Below are 22,131 nucleotides of genomic sequence, written 5' to 3'. Positions count from 1 at the left end.
TAACTGATCTACTGACACATCATGTCATGAAATTAATTGTTAATCATTAATGCTTACTAATACTTTGTATCTACCTTATGCAATACAAAATAAACAGCACCTTTTCTTAGCTAACATATAAGTTGCAGCTATTGCATCTGATTACAAGAGCATGCCCCTGAGACTTCATTGAAGAGGAACAGCTTAACGTGCCTATTCTATTGCACCAGTGGTTTTCAAGCTTTCTAGACTGTGCTTTTCTGCTGTTGTCGTTTGTTGTGCCCTCTGCCTGCTTCATCTCATCACACCAATTTCCACATACACAAACACTCTGGTTTCTGATGTACTAAGCGTCCCCATCCTCCACACTCCAGCACCTCTGGAGCATCACCATTTGTGCTATCTATCTAACATCCGCTCTTAAAAATAGATTCTTGAACGGCAAAGCTCCAGCAAAGTCAGGCAAGGCCCCAAATTTTCTTTCCAGCAGCATAAAACAGAACAGAGAATCTAGGGAGGTGATGCCAAAAAATATCTGCAAGCAATAATTTTGAGTCTGGTCACGTTAATAATGGTGTGACTGTATCCACTTGTGTTTATACACATTTACAAGATTTGGGTTTTGTTCATCTGACTGGGAAATAGTTTGTGTTTATACATATGCCTGTGAGAAAGAGGAAGCATGACGATTATGGACAAGCAAGTATATTTGTTGTATATGTTAAGAAGCCATTCATTATTCTTCTGTTCAAAAAATTCATTAAATCAAGAACTGGAATCAGTATCATGTGAAATGATGAACTCATTACAATTTGCAAGTGATTCACAAATCTCTGTTGTTTGAAATATATTCACATGAGCTCTTCAGCTAACAATTAAAAATTATTTTTATAATTTAAATTATTTATCAAAAAACCCAGTCTGTTCTGCTCAACAGAAAGTTTAAACAAACACAAATTTGCAACAAATAAAGTACCTGATGGCTGAAAGGTGAAGTCAGTAAAATTTAAACCAGAAATAGATGCAATTTTTAATTCATCATTGAATATCCTATTGGGCAGCATGAAATCTACTGGAAGTAGTGACTGAACTCTGTATGTAAGAGAGACACTCTAGTACAACTAGAAAATACTGACGTAGAAGTACGTATGTGATATCTGATGGCTTGTACCTTAGAGGAGGCAAGAATATATGCGTTCCTCTGGTCAGATTTGGTTTGGGGCTTTTTTTTTTTTTTTCCTAGTGAGTCACTATTGCCAGAGGGAAAATGATGTGTTTCCTCTCATTAGCCATAAAAAGAAGAATATATTAAATAGAAATAAGCTTATACAAGGATTACTAATATAACCTTGAATGCCTTCAGGTTAGAGATTCCTCCAATTTCCTTGGCTGCTCAATTCTTGCCCAAGTTGTTCTGAAATTCACAAAGTTTACTCTGATATGGAAGAGAAATTTAACACTTTTTGTTCCTTTTGAACTGAAGAAAATAAGTGATCTTTTCTCCCTCTCCAGTTATTCACAGTTACCCTTTCCTTTTTCAGAGCTTTTCTCTGCATGGAATATTTTTAGGTTTGCTTTCTTTCACTTCAAGTTCATTGTAATTTTTGATGTCTAAATTCTCGGCATTTCTCAAGATTATTTGTCCCAAGACATCATTACATCATTCCTACTATGACTTGCCATTTCCAAGGAGAGGAGTAATTACAGTAGCTAACTGCTGTTTTTTTAGACTTTGGCTTCTCCTGCTACCACAGCCTGCAGCAGCCCTTCTTGCAGTGCGTATTGAACATATCACACTAACGCAAAAAAACTTAAAGGAGCCTACTGAGCCACACGCTGTGCCTACACTTAATGAGACACTCTTCCTGTTCTGAAAGCTTTAAAATGTCAATAAAATCACTGAAAACCAGGAACACAGATGTCACCAGTCTATTCCCTCTACTAAGGCGGTCTCAGCTCCGGACAGATGCCTGCCTGTCGCTTACAGGTCTCCAGGGATAGACACGCCACAATTTCTCCCACATTACTCAGTTACACTATTCCCATGATTAAAAGGCTTGCCTGATATACTTCCTGACGTAGTCATCTGAAAATATAATATGTCTTCTCTCTACTTCATTATCCTCCTTGCTACTGAAGTCAGCTGACAGAACAGGCCTGGACTGAAGATAAATTGAGGATGGAGCAGGGACTGCAACTAGCTCTGCTGAGTGTGTCTGGAAACTTTCTCAACTAAGTTGGGTGCCAAAGTGCCTCTCTGCAAGAGCCATCCAGCAGGACTGGTTAGCTCCTTTGCAACACTCAGTCACTGCAGAGGGCCTTGGGCTGGACCTTATTAAATGTGAACTCCACACTGACTGCAGTAATCCATAAAAGAATCAATGGAATTTGATCAAAAAGGGTTTATTATGCTTGGTAAGGGTTGCAGAAGCAGGAAAAGCAAGGCTCCACTCGTATCTGACACATACCGTAAAGCCCACCAGGATGGGGACACACGCAGCTGAGGGGCTGGAGACTCTGATCACCACAACTGTGGTGGCTCCGTTTCATTCAACACCATGAGTCACTTGTACCGAAGGTGAGGGCTCTGGCTTTTCAGCAACTGTGTAAGAGGAGTACCACACCACCACCAGCAGCACCTGGCTTTTTGAGTGTTATCTACCATTTAGGACTTTGTGCTCAGTCTTGCAGGTTTAGGCATGTAACCAGCACCTGGCAGATCTGCCCTTGATAACATTAACAAGATCGCGAAGTACATGCTCCTGGACCCCTAAACGCTGTGAAGCTGGGTCTAAGTGCCCCATTAAAAGTTACACAGATGTTTACAGATGAGCGGGGAAGCATATCTAAGTTTCTTACATTTCAGGGCACTCTCTTCAGGATAAGTTGAGGTGCAGATGCAATCCCAGTCTGGTTTGGGACAGAGAGAGGTGGGGAAAAACAAAGCATCATCACTGGAGATTGTACAGTGCTAATACAGGAAAAGAACTATAAGCTCTATCATCATTGGTAATATATCCATACTTAGTAATCAAACAGCCCTGTGCAAGAAAATAGCTTTGCATATTTTCAAGACTAACACTCTTCTCACTGACAGTGATGAGGATGCTGTTAATTGACTTCGAGCTTAAGGAATATTTAATCTAATATCGACTATACAAAAAAAAAAAATCACGCTTATGTCTTATGGAGTCACTTTCCAGGAAAGAAAGATAATATTTGATGACTGACAGGCTCCACATGTTGGAAAACAGTCAGCAAACTTAAGCTACAATCTATTATCTTGGAAAAAACAGCAACTACATAACCACTGCTGTAATTAGTCTGATTTTAAAAAGCCTGCAAGTGCAAGTCTAGATTAAAAAGCACATTGGTAGGAAGAAAGCACACAGAACACAAAGAGACTTTCAACATTCTCTTTTATGCTGTCTATAAAAAGGTACACTTTTGCTCCCCGTGTAAATGGCTTGCTTCTCATTTTAAATCTCTTTATGAATTCTAGTCAACGACTAATTGATGTCATGTATTAAGCTTTTAAGCAACCTCCCGGGTTCATAAAATACCTACATTGTAATTACTGAAAAGAATGCTTCAATCTAACCACACAGATGAACATTTTACACATATTCAAATACCTGGAAACATTTGGTAAAACGTACACGCTCACCAAAAAACCTAAAACTAAATATTAAAAATATATATGTCCTTCTTCCTCCTAGAGGTTCAAGTGGCTAAAATAAATTATGGTACTAATTACTCTGCTTGTGCTATCCATTCTAGTGAGCGTATTGAAATTGAAAGTCTGACATATTCAGGAACATTATCCTGAGCTGTATTTTAGTTATTTATCACCATCCAGTGAGATTAGGACTGAGACATTTAAAGCAGAAACTCCCCGTGAAGAAGATCTCTGTGTAAGAACATCTCAGTGAAAGTGAGCTTGCTCCCCTCATTCAGAAGGGTGCAAGTTTTACCCTTAACATGGAAAGATCTTTACAATAGCTTATTCCTACCAGAAATGACATTTTGTGTTCTCATCAAAACAGGATGAGAAAACAACATCTCAACAAGAAGCTGAAAAAGAGAAAATCAAACTGGTTGCCTTACACAGAATCCTGCAGGCTATTACTGTCACTCTCTAGAATTTATAAAGGCAGCTTCTAAGAAGAGAAGAGACTACCAAGAAAGGTCTCTCACTAATGCCAAAACCATCTCAGCCCACAGCTACAGATCTGTGCATCAGGAAGACGTATTTGACTGCTCCTTTCTTATTCTGAAACACTGAAGAGCTTGAAGGCAAACTTTTCTTCACTATTACAAATATTTTGCCCTCATCTTGTGCATGCCCAAAGTTCACAAAATTCGCATTGTACAGGAACTTAAAATGATCCTATTTTGATTTCATTTTTTCCCCTATCTATGATACTGTCTGTCCCATGGACTCTTCCTGATTAATTTTCTAAATTTAGTTTCATGGAGGGAGACTACAACAGGTGCACCTGTTAACACTGTGAAAGCATCTCTATTACTAAGACAGGGTGGACCATTTCTCATGATTTACCCTATAAAATATGCTGATTAGCAGTAGAAATCAATTTCTCTTCTAAATTTTTAGTGAGTGTTCAGGATTCATAATGAATATAATAAGAATTCAGTTTTTAAAACTGAGATCAAAACTATTCTCAGAAATGGCCAAACTCTGGTTGCATTTTAGCCACTGTCAGTTTTGATTACTGAACCCTCTAAATTTAAAAACAAATTAACATGGAAGTATAAAAAGGAGGTTCTTCAGAGAGAGGTTCTGGAGGTTCTTAAGACACGGCTCGACAAAGTCCTAAGAAACCTGATCTCACTACTGACCCTCTGAGCAGGAGGTTGGACTAGGGACCTCCTGGGGTCACTTCCAGCCTGAATGACTCTATGATTATATTCACAGTTGCCCCAAATTTCCACTCTAAAAACTGTGTTGGTTTGTTATGGCTCATCACTTGAGACGCAAGATATTGTCCCCATTCCCAACAGGTGACATGAATAAATGATGGAATGGTTGGTTGGCAATGACTATACCAGCCCATTTTCAATATGCTTTCTGCACACAAAAAAAATAAACTTAAGTTGATTACACACCAGTTTGCATAACAAGCATAAATTCAGCATGAGCAAATACTTGAAGTCTGTTTTATGATATTCATTTTGCTCTAGGTATTTCCAGCTAGCAGCATTTACTCAGACGGAAGCCACAAAGCAAATCTGTCTTATGTTCCCAGAAGCTAAGTCATTAAGAAACAGAAGTCACACTAGGTAAAGACAGAGAAGAAAACTCTGAGTTTGAGGTGCCACTCATACATTTTTTTATGAGTTACTCTGTCCATATCAGAAAGCTCTTAGAAACCTATTTCTGTCAACATATACTATAAAATGAGTAAGTGAGTTTTATCTGTAGAGACAACACCTATCACCCGTTCTCAAGAATGCTGACAAACTGTCTATGAGACAATTTCAAACAACAGTCATGCTACCAACGCAAGCTTAACAGTGACACAATTTATGTGCCACGTAAGTATTACTTGCCTGGGTGATCTGCACACAAGATATCTGTGACTGAAATGCTATTTTAGATCTCAAGAAACTGTGCATTATGTGGAGGCCCCAGGAGAATTACTAGTCTTTGGAGGAGTTGGTTTGGTCTCCTTTTCATTTTCTAAAATTATTTCCTATATTAAAGGGTCAGATTTTCAAACTGATTTGCTATGAGCACATCAAAAAGTACAGTTGTGCTTTTATACGGTCTCTGAGTGAGAAAGTGCTTAAAAACATTTTTCACAGGGTATGATTCACAGAAGGAATAATGGATGATTTCTACCCCTGAACATCAAAACTGTAACACAGAGCAGAAGCAAGAATCAATTTTATTTATCATGAATGTAAGCCAAGCCCTGATGCTGCCCTGAATTATCTGTAGTGACTGAATCATCACAAGCAGGAAGTGAGAAAGAAATATTTGTTTTTTAAGGGAATTGAGCTGAGTTGGGTCTTGACCCAGCCAGCTATTAAATACGCTGTCACTGAGTTGCTGACCCCTGAGTGCTTCTGCTGACTCCTCAGCACAGCTGAACATCAGAAACTTTTTCTAATTTGGATTTAAGTATTTGCTTACAAGAATCTGTCTCTAAAAATCTTGGCCAGCCAGATGATGTGGTGTCTAGTGTAGCAATTTCATTTACATAGAAGCCCACACTGCTTGTTTTTGAACTTGGCTCATTTACACAAACTCTTTTTTTTAAACAATAGGTTTGCACAGTCTTTAGGAGTGTGAAATAATCAGACATGCACAAGGAAAAATGCTATCATTTTTATCTCTACATGTTGAAACTATGAATAATGTAAAAACCAAAGAAATACAGAAAGGAACTGAACAACAGATACTGGGTATTTTAGGTTCAGATCTTTCATAGGCAGATGAACACACCTTACTAGTTTTATGAATGTAAGCTGCCAAATGCCAGAATTAAGTATTTGCATAAGTCTTTACAAGATCAAGGATACAGTTTATTTATTTAGAGAATACATTCAATAAGATTTTCATCAGTTCACAGAAATTTTGTATCTTTCTATATGGCTAGTTCATTTTTGGCTGGCTCATAACATTTGAGATTCAAATCCAATTATAATGCATTTATAGTGTATGCGTAAAGGCAAAGCGCAAGAGTGACAGAATTGTAATTATTTCAGACAAAACATTTCAATTTCTTTAAGCTCCTAAAAGCACTATTATCACTTCAGGCATTTTCTGCAAAATGGACAAATTACTTTTTGCTGTTACGCGCTCAATTCAATGAGCATGGTTACACCCTGTGGCTGCGTTTTGAAGAGCAATTCATGAAGCCCCTGCTCCCAGGGTAGCCGGCAGCACCTCGCTTAGGGACCGCTGTCACCTTCTGACATGCACGTTCCATGCGGGAAAGTGAGATACGTAAGTCAGAGGAGAGGGCAAAAGGCTGAAGTGCTTACCTACTCCTAACCTCCACTGATGGACATTTTGGGCAAATGAAAACATGGAGATTTGGCTTCCAAAGCATTAGGATGCAGTTCTAGTGCACAGAGGCACACCGAAGTGCTTTGAAAGGATGGGTCACACTGCCTTCATGAAGTGTTTCATGCATCTCCGATCTACTGGCTTGGTCACCTTACCAAAGGTCTTTGTCTCTTCAGAGCTCACTGGTCGCAAAAACCTCCCACTTTCATTCTTAGGTGAAGGTGATGGGAAAGGGATATTGCAGAGCATCACTCAGCACAGGTGTTTAGCATTTTATAAGATCAAGCTCTGTGTTGAACACAAGTCTGAAATACCTTTAGAAGTTTTATAATTTCTAAGATCCCATGAAATAATGAATCTGCAATTGTATTACACTAATAAAAATAATTCAAAAAGTGCACACTGTTGACACCTGTATCAGACACCTAGTAATCACACAGTATCAAATGCACTTGTAAATACAATATAATATTGACTGTCATTTTAAACTCTGTTGGGACTCTTTGCACAAACAAATTACTCAAATATGCAGTGATGAGAACTAGAATTGGAGTCATGTTTTAAATTTGCTGTAACTTGTCAAAAATGGATTTGTAGACTAGCCTTTCAATGTCATCCATGCATTTTAATGTGTGAGTCAAGCCAGTATTTTATTTTATTACATTTATCTACAGATGGTTGCGGGGAGAAAATCTAGACATTCAAACTAATTAATTGGTGACATTTGGAGAACTAACTCATGGTTGATTTTTTGAATGACTCTAGTATTAACACACTTGTTTCCCCAAAGTTTGGGATAAGTTTTACTGCAGTGTACCGATTACAAAAAAAGTGGCTGCAGCCTCCCAATCAATCAAATTTGTATTTAGAAACATAGAAGGAATTATTTGTTCATGCTGTAAAGGCATCTTAAAGATCTTTTCCTGTTTCAAAATTACAAAAAAATGAGTTAAGGAGAGGCTATTGCCTTTCTATAAAGGAACTTTAATTTAGAGAGTAAGGTTGACTGAAACAGGAAAAAGTGATTTTGTGAAAAAGCTCAAAAAAAAGCAAAACCTGACTAACATTGCTTTCATCTTCAGGTGCAAACTCTAAGCTTTTTCCTTGTTATTTTTTTAAAGAAGAGAAAACCAAAACCGCTGCAAGGTGGAAATACAATTTCCCTTCATTAAAACTAAGCTGATAATCTTGTAACCACACAATGGGAAATTTTTATGATGAGAAATGAGAAAATTTCCCAAGGCAAAAACCAAACTTCATCCAGATGCATTCTGAAACACTCAAAAAGCTTTAAGATGCATGTGAAAAAACAGAGGATGTAGTTTGCTACTTTGTTTGAGGAAATTTACTTTGGGCCTTTTTAAACAGTCCCCAAAAGGGGACCGACCGGGTGGGACCAGCAGAACAGGAAGGATACACACCAGACATGCTTGTAAAGATAAAAATTAAAGGCTACATTAAAGAGAGAGCCCTGAGCTGCACAAATTCAGATCTGACTGGCAGCCAGAGCTCAGGTAACTCCTCGGCTTTGTCCAGGCGCTAGAATATGAGACTGCAAATCTGGAGAAATGTGATTATTCCTTAAAAGTCTCTGGATAACAGATGAAGAAAAATAAATAAATAAAGAAAAATATATCCTCATTACACACAGCAGAGTAGCTCAGCTTCACCAGCGAGGGCTGGGGCTACACCCCAGTTTGGGACCTCTGCTTGGGCCTCATTAGCGGCAATCCCCAGCTGCAGCTGCCAGCCGGCACGTGCATGCAGGAGGACACTTGTCAGCGGGCTCCCCCGCCTCCCACCCCACAGCCGCGGAGGTGGGCTCGGACCGCGGGCGCCCGGCCACCCCGGCCCGGAGGCAGGCGGCCTGCGACGCCACGTGGGAAGTCGCTCCCTGTCTTCTCTGCAGAACAGCTCTTACAGCAGACAGCAGCACCCACGCGCTGGATGAGCTCTTGGCTCTCTCTTGGGCCATACTGATGCTGATGATTAAGGTCAGGTTTTCAAAACCATGGCACATTTGTCTAATTCTCCCTCTGCTGAAATCTGGAGGAGTTCTCATGGCCTCAGTAGGAAAAGAGTCACGTCAGCACTACCTGCTTCTGGAAATCTCACCTTAAATGTCTAAGCTGACAAGTCCTTACTACAAGCTATAAAAATGGTGAAAAACACTCATTGATTTCACTAAGCATTAAAACTGGCTCCTAACACTTACAGCGCTGAGCAATCTAACTGAAGTTAATGTTAGTAGCAGCAGAGTTTGGGAGGATGACAGCCTTTATATTCATGTTAACTTCTGAAGGTGATCCAAGTAATCAAACTGACTAGAGAAATTTTAGATAAAGTGTCGGACTTAGATCAAGGGTCAGACTTTATAATGCTTCTCAGTTCTCCCACAAATTATCTCATAAAAATAATTTTAAACACTGCTACTTGATAAAAGCAGTTCTATGTGTCGACTGAAAACTACTGTCTAAAGTTTTACAGTATGAAGTTCTTAGTATCATATAATTTTCAATTATAAGAAGGCACAAGCAGCGGTAATCCCTTCCCTCCCCTTACACACAATCTCATTACACAGAAATGATGCGAACTGTTGTAGAGGACCGGTTCTCTACATGCGGTTTTGTCTCGACATTGCTGCTGCTGCTGCTGCTGCAAAGCCGCTGCTGCCAAGGCGTGTTGGGCAGTGCCGTGCCGGCGCCCCCGGGAGCCATCCGCGAGGTAAACAACCTCGTGCACCTGCACGAGGTAAAAAGGGCGCGAAAAGGGCAGAAGGTCATCTCTACGGCACGAACCGCACGTACTCATTTGCCATCTGCGCATGAGCAGGAGACCCCCAGATGCCCCAGCCCATTTCTGGAAGGTTCCGAGAGGGCGGACTACGCATGACAGCTAATCTGCATGGGAAGTGAGGAAGCACCTCCCGGAGGTGGGGCAAGAACCTATAAAAACTGCAGACGGCGTGAATAGAGGGGGGGTTTGCTTGCGATGACTGAGGAACTCGAGCGGAGTCAGCGGAACCAGACGGGAGCTTCCCGCCGCTGCCCCCCACCCCCCGCCACCGAGACTCCCAAGAGAAGAGGACCAGCGGGACGCTGCTGGATCCACGGGTGGTGATATCTATCTTTCTCTCTCTCTCTCTCTCTCTGTCTTCCCCTTTTCCTCTCTTTTTTCCTAAACGTGTGACGCGGGACGTGTCTAGTTAGTTGATTCCATTTTGCCTTAATAAATATTAAAACTGGTTGGCTGGTGTCGTTTCACCTTAATTCAGTCCAAGGGCATCACGAACTTGGTCGTTTGGCGCCAAGGGGAGGGAGGTCGTCCTGAACGACTCCCTTTGGGCCGCGACAACTGTAACGTTCCAAAATCTCTCATCTGGATTGAGAACCTGTAAGTTGTCTGGAGGGCCCATTCTCCTCCACCCCTGTGGAGGATTATCTGGAGGAAAACGGACATGTGAGCAATCCAGCCCTAATGCTAATAGCAAGAGTGTGAAAGTAGGTTTTGCGGCCTACCGGTAAGGTTACTAGAGGGCATGCAATGTGGTGAGAAACTGTCCTTGGAAAGAGAAAAACAACTCCCAGATGTTCAGTAAGGAACTTACGGGCTTAGGGGAGTTTCTTTGCCTCCTCGTGGACAGTACATGCTATCCAATTACATACTGTCCAGATGCGCGTGCTAAATGAACATGTACCACTCACTGTATAGTTTGATTCATGTGATCACGGTTAAGGCATATAAAAGATGCTATTCGGGCTCAATAAAGTGTCAGCATTTAATCATATTGATTGGCGTGCTGTCCGTTTATCTCCCGCACACCCCTATCCCCTGCTGTCAATATTTTCCTCTTTGTATTTTAAAAAAGCAATTATGAATTCTTCTTTGTCCTTTAATCGTGAGCTTCACTCTTAAGATGTTACCAGTGGAGCAGGGTGGCTCTTTAAAGAGTTTGGACATGGTTTCTCACAGGACAATTCAGCCCAGGAGGTTAGCAAGCAGCTCCCAGCATGAGCTCCAGGGACTGCCAGTGGTCCTGGGAGAGGTTCATGGTCTGGGAAAGGACCTCGGTGGAGTGGCTTTGAATGAGAAGCTAGCTAGAAACCTCCTTTGCCAGACAACAATTACACGACAATAGTGATGAGGAGTTCCTAGGAATTGGAGGTGAAAAATGCCATTTTTGTTGGACTTTTTTTAAAAAAACAATAAACTTATCCTGTTGAAGGGATTGAAATACGAACAACAGCTGTCAGACAGCTGAGGAAATTGTCCTGTCCACCACACGACTAATTCAGCTGAGGAAATAAAGAAGTAATGCATTAAAAGCAAAGCTTATGTGAGCCTGGGGAAGCGGGGACAAGATCAAATTCATCTTGGCAGCAAGTGGGCCACAGCTAGAAGGAACCTGCTAAAGGGGAGACCAGGCTAAAGCCTGACAGAAGGGACAGAAGAAAGAGAGGCATGAAGAAAAGCTCAGACAGAGGGAGGAGCAGAGAGCCTTTCTTTCCCAATGAAGCAAATAAGGAGTCTCAAAGCATGGGGCAAATCAGAAAACTGGTGGCCTGAAGGCCTAAGCAAAAGCCAGCGACAATCATCATCAGCAACAGTGATCTCTGGACATAACCTTCAGACTGCACTGCTAAAGCGCTCCTGTGGGGAATTTGCCATTTACGTTTGTCCATGGTTACAACCTTTTTTCCTTTATAGGACAATGTTTCTCTAACTGAGCCATTTGGGCAATGAGATTTGTGAGTAGCACAAATGAAATGCATCAAAAACAGGGTGAGAATTTCATCCACCTCACTGAAGAGACATTTATCATAATCTGGAAATGACTATTCAAATATCATAAGCTATAATATGTCAACTGTATACTATAAAAAACACCAAGCTGAGTACCTGAATGAAAGGGAAAAGTAGTCCAACTGCGAAGTTGGAGAGCCAGTTGACTGTCCCAGCTATCGTGAATGCGGCCGGCCTTTGAGACTGCTGAAAAAACTCTCCAGTCAGGACAAAAGGAATCCCACCTGCAAGAGCATCCAAGAAATTGATGGTTTTAATAAACTTCCTCTCTCAAAAGCCATTTCAATTACAGAGATGATCATGCTGAGAATTCATAAGCACCTGCTCTGTGTGACAGCTCTCAGTGACGAGGACTGTTCTACACCTCTCTTCCCAGTTGTACCCAGGGCGATTTGAACCAGTAAAATGTGATTTGTCAAAACCATCTTTCAGAGAAGTGTTACGTTTTGCTGTTTCACACCAGTGTGACTCCTGTGTTGCATCTTTTCAGTGGTGGTAAACAGGCAACAGAACAGGGAATTCACACAACTTCCCGATTACCACATAATGAGCTGGTTATCAAAAATAAGAATTAGTATTCCTGTTAAAATGCTTAAAATTCTGAGAATTGAGAAATATTACATAATAATTTTAGGCATTAACAATCAGACAGATATCTCCAAAGACATTAAACAGTATTTTGGGATAATTATTACCCCCTTTATTTTAATAATAAAAAAGCAAAACATTTGCTTCTCTAACAAGCATACTTTTTGTTGTTCCTTATTTATAGATTTGCTTACTGCTTATATTGCTGACACTGCTGAGAAGGTCCATTTCTCCCACCAGCCGAAGACTGTGACCTCCACAATAACAAACTGAGCTGAACACCACGATTGTCACTCATGTTTCCTTCCACTCAGGCAATGAATTATTTTGCACAGCACTGCCATATTGCTGGCCAGACAATAACCCTTGGGGAATAGCTGTCTAGTAGCTGAAAGCCTCAATTTATGAGCTACGTCTTTCTTCATGTTGACAAGAGTATTTCAATAGAAATATTTCTATTTTATTTTGATAGCATAAAACATTGATTGCATTTGATTGGCTACATATTTTAGCTAATGTTACACATTAGATGTGCATGTACTTGCATAATTATTTCACCACTGTTTGGAAAACTGTAAATCTAGTAGCATCAGCCAAGTTTTCAGTATTCCAGTGCCACCAATTTCTACTTCCAGTACCTCATGTCTGCCAGCATTATCAGCGTCACTCTCTGTCACTTAGTCTTGCATGCAAGATCCATGCATGCATGCACTAAGTCCCTTCTCTGCTTTAAGTATTTAAACAAGTTAGTGTGAACAACCAAGAACATATTAATAGATACATCTTCCTCTCAAAACCCTCTATAACAATTCTACCTGCCACAATATACATCAATTAAGGCAAAAATACCACTAAACACTTATCCATCCATTGGGTCTTCTCTCTACACGTTTTGCTTATCTATGTGCTTATCTTTTGCACTACGCTTTGAATGGGGAGTGCATCTTCACTTACTATTGGATGGTTGTGAATACTTAACAACAGGATAGCAACACATCGTTACATAGCCACTTGCGCTCAATGACACTACACTTAAAACACACGGACCAGTACCTGCTGTATGATCACCAAGACGATACCATGCAAACACATAACAGGACATGCGAATGATATGCAGCATCAGATATGTCTCCATCTCTGATCTTGCATATGCAGAGACCATGAATGTGTGTGTAAAAGACAGAGACTGTGATGCAGCAGAAAGCCAGGTTATATATCAGCAAGTGTCACTCTGCATCGTCAGCTAATGCAACTTCTTGTGAGAGATATCTACAATAGTAGCAAAGGCTTCAGCTGAACTTTCTGCCACAAAAGATCCCAGTATAAATTATACAGTACGTTATATAGAGCAAATAAATTTACTTACTACTATTTTATACATAGGAAACAGAGATAAGAAGAGTTTAAGCCACCCAAGACCCAGCTCCATGTCTTTCTACAAAGCCACATGTACTATTTGAATTCTGTGACCAAAAAAGTACTCATCTGTAAGTGCAGAGTGACCGCTCTCAACAGCACTTTGAATGTATATAATGAACAGCTGAACAGGCATAACTGTTTATTGAAATTCAAGCAACATGCAGTCTTATCAACCCTTGGTGGCTTCCTGAGCCGATTTTTTCATACACTTGGGATTTGGGTTCATATCCTAAGATCTGGCAGGCAAAACAACAATCACATCTGGTCTGTCAGTATCTGTTTTAGGTCTCAAACGGCATGTGAGCAAGCTGTTTGCCAGAGCACTTGGCCCTTGGAGAGAGGAACTGACGGACTGAAAACACAGAAAGCCATGCAAGATGATTTATTTATGATCATTTATTCTGTCATGCCTTTGCTGTAGGACGATCTACAGAGGTGTTGCTGTTCTTGTCAGTATAATAAAAAATGTTGTTCCAATCCCATTTGGGAAAATACACATTGTACAAGAGAGAAAAGCCAGAGGCAAAAAAAGAAAAAAAGTGCAGAAGAACAGAAACATATCAGAAAGCATAAATGTAATGGAAATAAAAATGCAAGGGCACTTCTTTGAGAAAGGTTCCTTGAAATTCAAATGTAATTTCTGGATATACATTAATCATCGCTAAAACTGGATATTAGTCACACTCATCACAAAAGCTCTTCAATCTAATTTGAAAAATAATCAATTAATTTAGTGATGATAAAAATAGTGTGTTGCAAAGTCAAAAATAAAAAGCAGCAGCTCCCCTCAGCTCTTTCAAACATTTCATAGGGGAATGGGAAGGGTGGCACAGACAGGCCTCCAGACTTTCAGGTGGCATAAACAGGCATTTTCATAAAATTACAAAACAGAGAAAGTAAGTGCCTGTAGAAGGATGATATAAGAGAAATTAAATTGGAGAACGAAGGCGCCTGAGAAGCAATGGGTGAGTTAGCTGAACCACAGGCCAGGCCTAGAAACAAATGGGAAGCTGAATGGGTGCAGGTGAGACACTGCTGTACGCCCGGAGGAGCACAGGCTTGACCTCACTAGGACCCAAGCCAGAAGGTGCGAATGCCACCGGGAGCGACAATCCTGTGAACACCGGCAAACTCCACAGTCAGGTAAAGTGAAATCACAACAAAAGCAAGCTGAAAGAAAAACTTATTAAAGCCTTAACACACAGACTGCTTAACACACTGAGAACTGCTAAACTGATAGCCTCAGCAGTCCATCCCCAGCCATTTTGAGGTGACAGATGTGTGCTCAGCAGCCCCTTTTCTGCTGCTGCTTGTTTTTTTTTTGTTGTTGTTTGTTTGTTTGTTTGTTTTGGTTTTTTTGAGAAAGAAACCTGGGTGCCTGGAACCGAAGGAAGCTGGTCTGCTTTGGCTCGGTCAGTTTGGACCAGGGGACCCAGGACTGCAGAGGTGCTGCTAGTCCACCTGCAGATGCAGGCTCAGTCCTCCCTCAGTGTCTCTTCACAAAATCCCAGGATTTTCTGTCCCACTTTTTGAGTAGTTGAGTCACCACAACCAAATGGCATCTCGTCAATCAGAGTCTGATCCCAAGGTCCCCCACTAGGAGAGATGGGTCCATTCTGGCCTATGTTCAAATACGGATGCTTGGAAACAACAGCCAAAAGCTATCTGGCCAACCCACTGTAATTATGGAAACAGTCTTCAGACACTTTGTCAAGGGTTTTGCAGCTTCAATATGTGTTTGAATGAGGGTGACTGCTACGGTTTTACCAAACAGCTAATTGATGTTCTTTCTCATGGGAGATGAACCTAGCATGAGCAGTCCCCATGGAAGGCTATCCACACACTTTTCAGTGAAACAGCTTTATATTTTAGCTCTGATCATAAAAAAAGAAAATGTATATTAGAAGTTCCTGTAGGAGTTTTTCAACAAGGTAGCTTCTGAACATGAATTTAAAGAGGTAATGCATTGAACACAATTATTACAGTGATTCATTTCTAATACTTTGTTCTTTTCAGCATTGCAGTGAACATAATAGGAGAAGGAGCTCTTAACATACCGCAGTGCCATTAAGGAAAGGTTTTTATACCTGTTAGCATGCTACTTCTACTGGAAATTACAAATCTCTTATTGCAGGGCTTGTATATCCACAGTGTATTTAATGAAACTACATTAAGCCCACATGACACAATTTGACATGCAACGATACTTATATATCTATTTTATTAATTTCCCTCCACAATTAGTACAGCTAAATTAGTATCATTTGCTGATAAGCATCCAGAATCTCAACCCAACAGTCTTTTATGCATGAAATTGGAAGGATAGAACAGAAATTTTATATATATATATATAAAAACAAAATTATTTATATATATATACACACACACATACAATGTTGGTATAGATGATATAGATTTTCAAATATATATGTAATTTTGCACAAATATCAACATGTTATTTTTATATGTATATATAAATGTTAGCACATTTACTGTTTTATTCAGTGAGCAGTTACATAAAAATACTGTGTAGCAGAAGTTACACATTAGTGTAAAAATCTGAATGCAAAGAACATGAAAAATGAGGGGAAATACTGAGTTCTCATACTGTTTTTATCCAGTACTTAATTGGGTGTTGAAGTCATGGGGATATATATGATTTATGAGATGAGACTGTTAAGGAAAATAAATGCCTAATATCACATCATGAAGATTTATTACACTGGCAAAGCGCCTCTAAAGGCGATAGAAACTCTGTCCCCCAAGAATCAGCAAAGAGAAGGCGACTCTCCGAGCCAGCTGCTAATCCTTCAGCCACCGCCGCCCCTGCCAAGGCTACGAGGCCAGGGACTTGCGGGGCGGCGGGCAGCTCCCGCTTGCCACCCCGCAGCGCGAAAGGCAGCCCGCCCGGACGGCTCCCTGCCGCCCCGCGACCTGCTGGCCCCGCACGGGATTCAGCCCTCCAAATCCTGCCTGCATCGGGGGAGGTCTGGAAATCCTGAAAGCCCTGATTAGGGCAAGAGCTCCCCAGCCCCACGCTTTCAGAGAACAAGTCTTCAAACTGAGATGTTTGGACAGAAGAGGCAAGTACTTTGCAACAGCTAAAATGTATCTGTGCAGCTCAAGACGAGATTAAGCAAAACAGCATTCAACTGCAAGGCAAGGTGCGCAGAGAAAGGTGGTACATCCTAATCCTAATAGGGCTGGGATATAAAGCACTGTCTCAATGAAAGGCTTCAGTATTTGCGATGCAGGCGGCACAAGGCCACTGCAGAGGACCGCTGTGGGTGAGAAGCAATGGCAGTGAGACACAGTGCCTGCAAGAAAGCAGCTGACAAAACAACCCAGTATTCTTCAATGAGAGAGCAAAAGGCTGTTGGTTAGTTCCCAGTCCTTAATCCATAGCTTAACACATACAGTGAAGACATGGTGAAAGTAAAACCATGCTAAAAAAAAAAAATCTCATAGGAGTACTTGTAGTTAAGGAACTAGATAAACTCATGAGTTTTTCCATCTCTATGGGCCTACAGATACAATACAAACATTGCAAAATATTTAACTCAGTCTTTAAAGAGATGTTGTGTAACCTATCAGATTATTTTCAATTGTACATTCTATTTGATAGAGTAATACTCAACCAAGTAACAGCGTAACACACTCCACAGTGCCGGCTGCACTGCCGAGCTGATGCTGTCGAGAGGATGGGGAGCGGAGCGTGTGATCCGGGTGCACTGACTCACAGCTTCATGCTGCAGACTCTGTCTCCAGTGCTTCTCCACAGGAGAACTGTTGATCTCATCTATCACAGAATTAACCAAAACAGGCACTTGGCTTGTACAAAACAGCATGGCTGATTAACCACATTAATTTGTATCAGCTGAAGAGCTGGTCTCCTCTGCCTTTGATAAAAGGCCGTTTGAATAAAGAACATTTAAAGCTAAGTCAGTCTGTGGCAAACCAGAAGTGGAAACCATAGAAATAGATCATAAAACAAACAAATACAGATAAACCTGAAAAAACAATATTATTATATTAGTAGCTTTTACTTATTAACGGTCTGGTTTTTAATATGAGTTTCTGTGACAGACTTCTGTATTTAACAAATGCCCTTTGGTTTAGCTCCTATAAAAGCTGTTACTGTAACAGCATATGGGAAAGTCAGTCCTGGGGTTATTCTGAATTCTTTTGGTACAAAGTAAGCCACCTCACTTCCGAGCAAATAAATAAACTAAGCAATTGCGCAGAGCAAAAGTACATATGGATATACTCTGCAGTAACTTCATTAGTTAAAATGTTATTCTTAATTCTCAGGTAATTTACTCTAAAATGGTCTAAGTACAACAATAAGGCTAATAGCTAATAAGAAAACCATGGAATATTTCTTTTATGTCCTTATAGGTAACTATGGTTAAAGCAGATATGCCAGGTAATTTTAAAATGCAAAAGATATAATATCTCTATCTGAACCACCTGATCATTTCTTCTCCACTGAAGTTCTCCCCCTGCTGCATGATAATTAGTGCATTTTCCTATATTTTCAGTCCCACAAGGCAGCACTCTCAAGCAGAAATCTAGGAGCAGTCATTGCCTGACCGAATCATTTCTCTCCGAAAATTTATTTAGCGAAGGCAAAAAGCTCACTACATAACAAAAGAACCCCAATAAGTTCAGCACTTTTAACACATCATTCTTTATCATTTATATACTTTTAAATACAGTTGTTTTCTTGGAAGCCTGAATATCTTCAATTTTTCACAGCTTTTCCTCTCACTCTCCCCAAAATCCTGCACGTCCTTTGAACTCAGCTCTGACAGCATGATCTTTCTTACTACATCTGAGACATGAAACCCAAGAGGGGAACGAAAAGTTTTTCATTCCAATCTCTACCTCATCTTATGCTTCACATTCACCTCTGAGCTTTGCTTGCTCTTCCAACACAAAGTGTCTATCCATAAATGTTTTAGCTGCATGCAAGTTATTATCACACCTTGTTTCAATTATCCTTATTCCCTTCTGCCCGGTGTGCCTTATTATCATAAGGAGTAATAAGTACTCCTTACTACTACTGCTTAAGCAGTACTACTTAAGGAGTTCAAATATGACTCCTTTGATCACCTTTCCTGTCAGTCAGTTGATTTTATCATCTCTTTTAACTCAGTCCACCTTTGCCAGATCATCAAAATCTATCTTTTTGATCTTGCATTAAACATCTCTCGCAAGTCTGCTCATTCTAGTCTATTCTATTTTATACTTATCTCTTAACCATATTGTTTCTTACAATTGTTCGGTTTTAAGTTCCCAAATTAAGTCTTTAGTCCTCAAAGGTGATATCAATCCAAAGATAAACTATATTTAAAACTGATGCATGATAACACGCTTACCTGAATAACTCAATGCTAGTCTCCCCAAACAAAAATTTTTGCTCCACTGTGTCAAGTACATTAAAATATATCAACATTTCTTCATCAATGCTAGTTGGTTCATATTCACCCAAACCAACCTAATTCTCAGCATCTGAGCTCAGATCTTTCCATAGGGATCTGGAAATTTTTTTTTTGTCTTCTTCTGTGGGTTTATATTTTAGGATTGAAGATATCTCTTGCCTTATCTATTATTTGCCATTAATTGGGCCTTGGGCACTTGCAACAAATGGATCTTTCTCTTCTCTTCTCTTCCTACAGTACATATTTCTAGGGTTTTTTAAAGACTGAAATATTTGGCCTAAGTCAAATTTCTGAATGAAGTGTAAGGGCTTGTAATGTACACAAAAACAGACTACATGATCTAATAGTTGTCATCTTCTTCCTTTCTATTAAACAGTGACTACTTGTACAAGCAAAACTTTGCTTTTTTTCTTGTAATAGCAACTAAAAGCCCAGGCAAAGGCCACTGAGCCACATGGTAAACAAATCCAACACATCTTTGGGGGTTTTTTTTTGGTAAAGCTTAAGTCTGGTGGAGGGTTTTTTGGGGGGTGTGGGGGTGGGGGACTGCAAGGGGGTGTTTGTTTTTTGTGGATTTTTCTGCAATGTAGTAGCCCAGCCCAGAACTAGGTATAGTAGTCTTCAGCAAATCACCATAAAACACCTGAACTGAACATCAACATTACATTTCTACTGTGGTGCTAGTAATTAAAGAGAGGTATACTTCTTTTTGCCCCACCATTATTATTTTGTATATTTACTAGGGGACAAAATACAACTCAAAATACACTCATTTGTAGCTACATGTAAATAGTCTATTAACCATCTCTGTTATATTTTCAGACTCTCTTTACCATATCAGAACCCTAATTAAAGCTTGAATTTCCATTCTTCTGTTTGAATGTGAAGAAAATAGTTTCTTTATTGAACTATGACTAAGAGGCTCTATGGTATAATTCATTTTACAATGATTCTCAGTATCATTAAAATAATAATCAGACACTGATTAAAATTACTTCTATTAACTTATTAAAAAAAATCTTAAAAAGAGCATTTTTACATTAGTAGAAGTACAGAACCGTCCCTTACATGTTCATCCAATAGACAGATGGCAGTACTATGGAAATACCTGAATTGAAGATTCACAGGTGAGAATAGTCCTAGGGTAAGTGAAAATATTCCTACAGTCACATCAATATGACAGGATTAAAGAAAAAAAATTCAGCTAACTTAGGCTTATTACTTCTACAATAATGTACTTAAAGAAAATATAAAGTCATCAGGCATGATTTCCTTGTCATGAATTCAGAATGACAGCCCATTAGCACAAAATGCTGCTGGTTGTGATCTCTACGCAAGCTAAAACAGTCTTGAAAACTCAGTGTGACATGTCAGGCTTTCCTCATGAAATATTTTAACAAACAAATTAATCATCGTAGCAGTGCACAATTATGTCATTGTATAGCTGCATTCATCCTGAAGGATCCCAAGAGTAAAAATAGTGGATCAAGTTTTCAGAGAAGTTGGGATAGACGGGTCTCTCTCTCTGTCCTTCTTCCCCTATTTAACATGCGTAACAGAGTACATCTTCATCATTTACGATTTTTGGAAACTGTGGAAGTATTCAGGGCACAGACCCTCAAACTCTAGTGATTAAAGAATACGGCTGCTGCCCCAGCATGACAGATAGTTTATGGAGAGCAGTCGAAATGCAGCTACAGTGCCCAATAACCAAAATAAGTACAGCAAACAGCAATATCTATTTGCTGCTGAACAGAGAGGAAAATGAGCAGAGAGCCTGAAGGTGCCCTTTCACTGGAAGTCCCAGCTTGAAAAAAGAGAAAGAGCTTGAAAAACAGTCTTGCTGCAACAAAAGATTTAAACCTTCTTTCTGATGAAGTGGAAGTAATTCAGGAAAAAAGATGGTCTAAAAAGTCGAAATGACTTGGACAGAACTTAAAGGTTGAACAAAACCATTACCATTGTCAACCAATGCCTCATACTGTTAACCTGTGCATAATATTCCTAGAACATCTTAAACTCTAGTTTGGAAATTACCTAGCAGGTAACCACAGCTTTATAACCTCAATGTTAGCGCCACCATATCTTAACAAGTGAGAAGAGCAACACAGAGTGCATAGCAAAACTACATAGACAACTTCAACTGCTGTACCATTCGCAATGCAGAATAAGAGGAGCAAACAAATGTAGGAAAATCCAGATGTTTCCAGACATGATAAAACAACTAAAGTATAATTAATAGACAGCTAAAACATGTGATAAGTGCGTACCCATTCCTTTATTCTGTTGAAGCCTTACCAACAAATGATCCCTATAGATTGCTAATCTATCATTTTTGTCTTGCAGGTTAATTACATCCTTCGTGTCCTTAGTAAACTGAGTTTGAGCCCTATATTCACACAAACTTAATGTCAAGGTGGTTGTAAGACAAGGCAAATCAATTGCTGGCTCCTAAATAAGGTGGTCTAAATTCAGTCTCCATTTCAAAAACTCCCTGAACTGAAGCTGCATGGGATGTGCTCTGGAGAAAGCATGACCTGTTCTCACATGTTTCTCTTGAAACTTCTGCTACTGGCATTACAAGATAGTGATCCAGACAGCGCCATGGTCCAACCCTCCCATAGCAGTTCTTACAACCCCCAAAGTTTTACTGGATTCACATATTAAAAGTGTGACTGATTCTTTCAACTGAGTGGAAGCACAGATGCACTAAAAGCTTTCTCTCTTTAAAACCTCTCCAGGAAGACGTAATTTACAGGCAAAATCAAGGTTGGAGGCTGGGATTATATAGACGAGCAGTGCAGTATGATTTAATACTACTATACTTTGCTGAGTATTTAGCAGACAGTTTGGTGACTGGGT

General features: G+C 39.9%; 1 protein-coding gene across 1 annotated transcript in view; it reads right to left on the bottom strand.

Moving 5' to 3' along the window:
• Positions 1-22,131, bottom strand: part of SLC2A9 (solute carrier family 2 member 9) — a 107,664-nt gene that overhangs the window by 12,541 nt on the left and 72,992 nt on the right. The window contains exon 11 of the mRNA XM_064511430.1: positions 11,915-12,042. Within this exon, the coding sequence (XP_064367500.1) occupies positions 11,915-12,042 (128 nt within the window). The remainder of the gene's footprint in view (positions 1-11,914; positions 12,043-22,131) is intronic.

Source organism: Dromaius novaehollandiae, chromosome 4, assembly GCF_036370855.1.
Source record: "Dromaius novaehollandiae isolate bDroNov1 chromosome 4, bDroNov1.hap1, whole genome shotgun sequence".
Classification (NCBI taxonomy): Eukaryota; Metazoa; Chordata; class Aves; order Casuariiformes; family Dromaiidae; genus Dromaius; species Dromaius novaehollandiae.
This window is presented reverse-complemented; position numbering and strand designations above follow the sequence as displayed.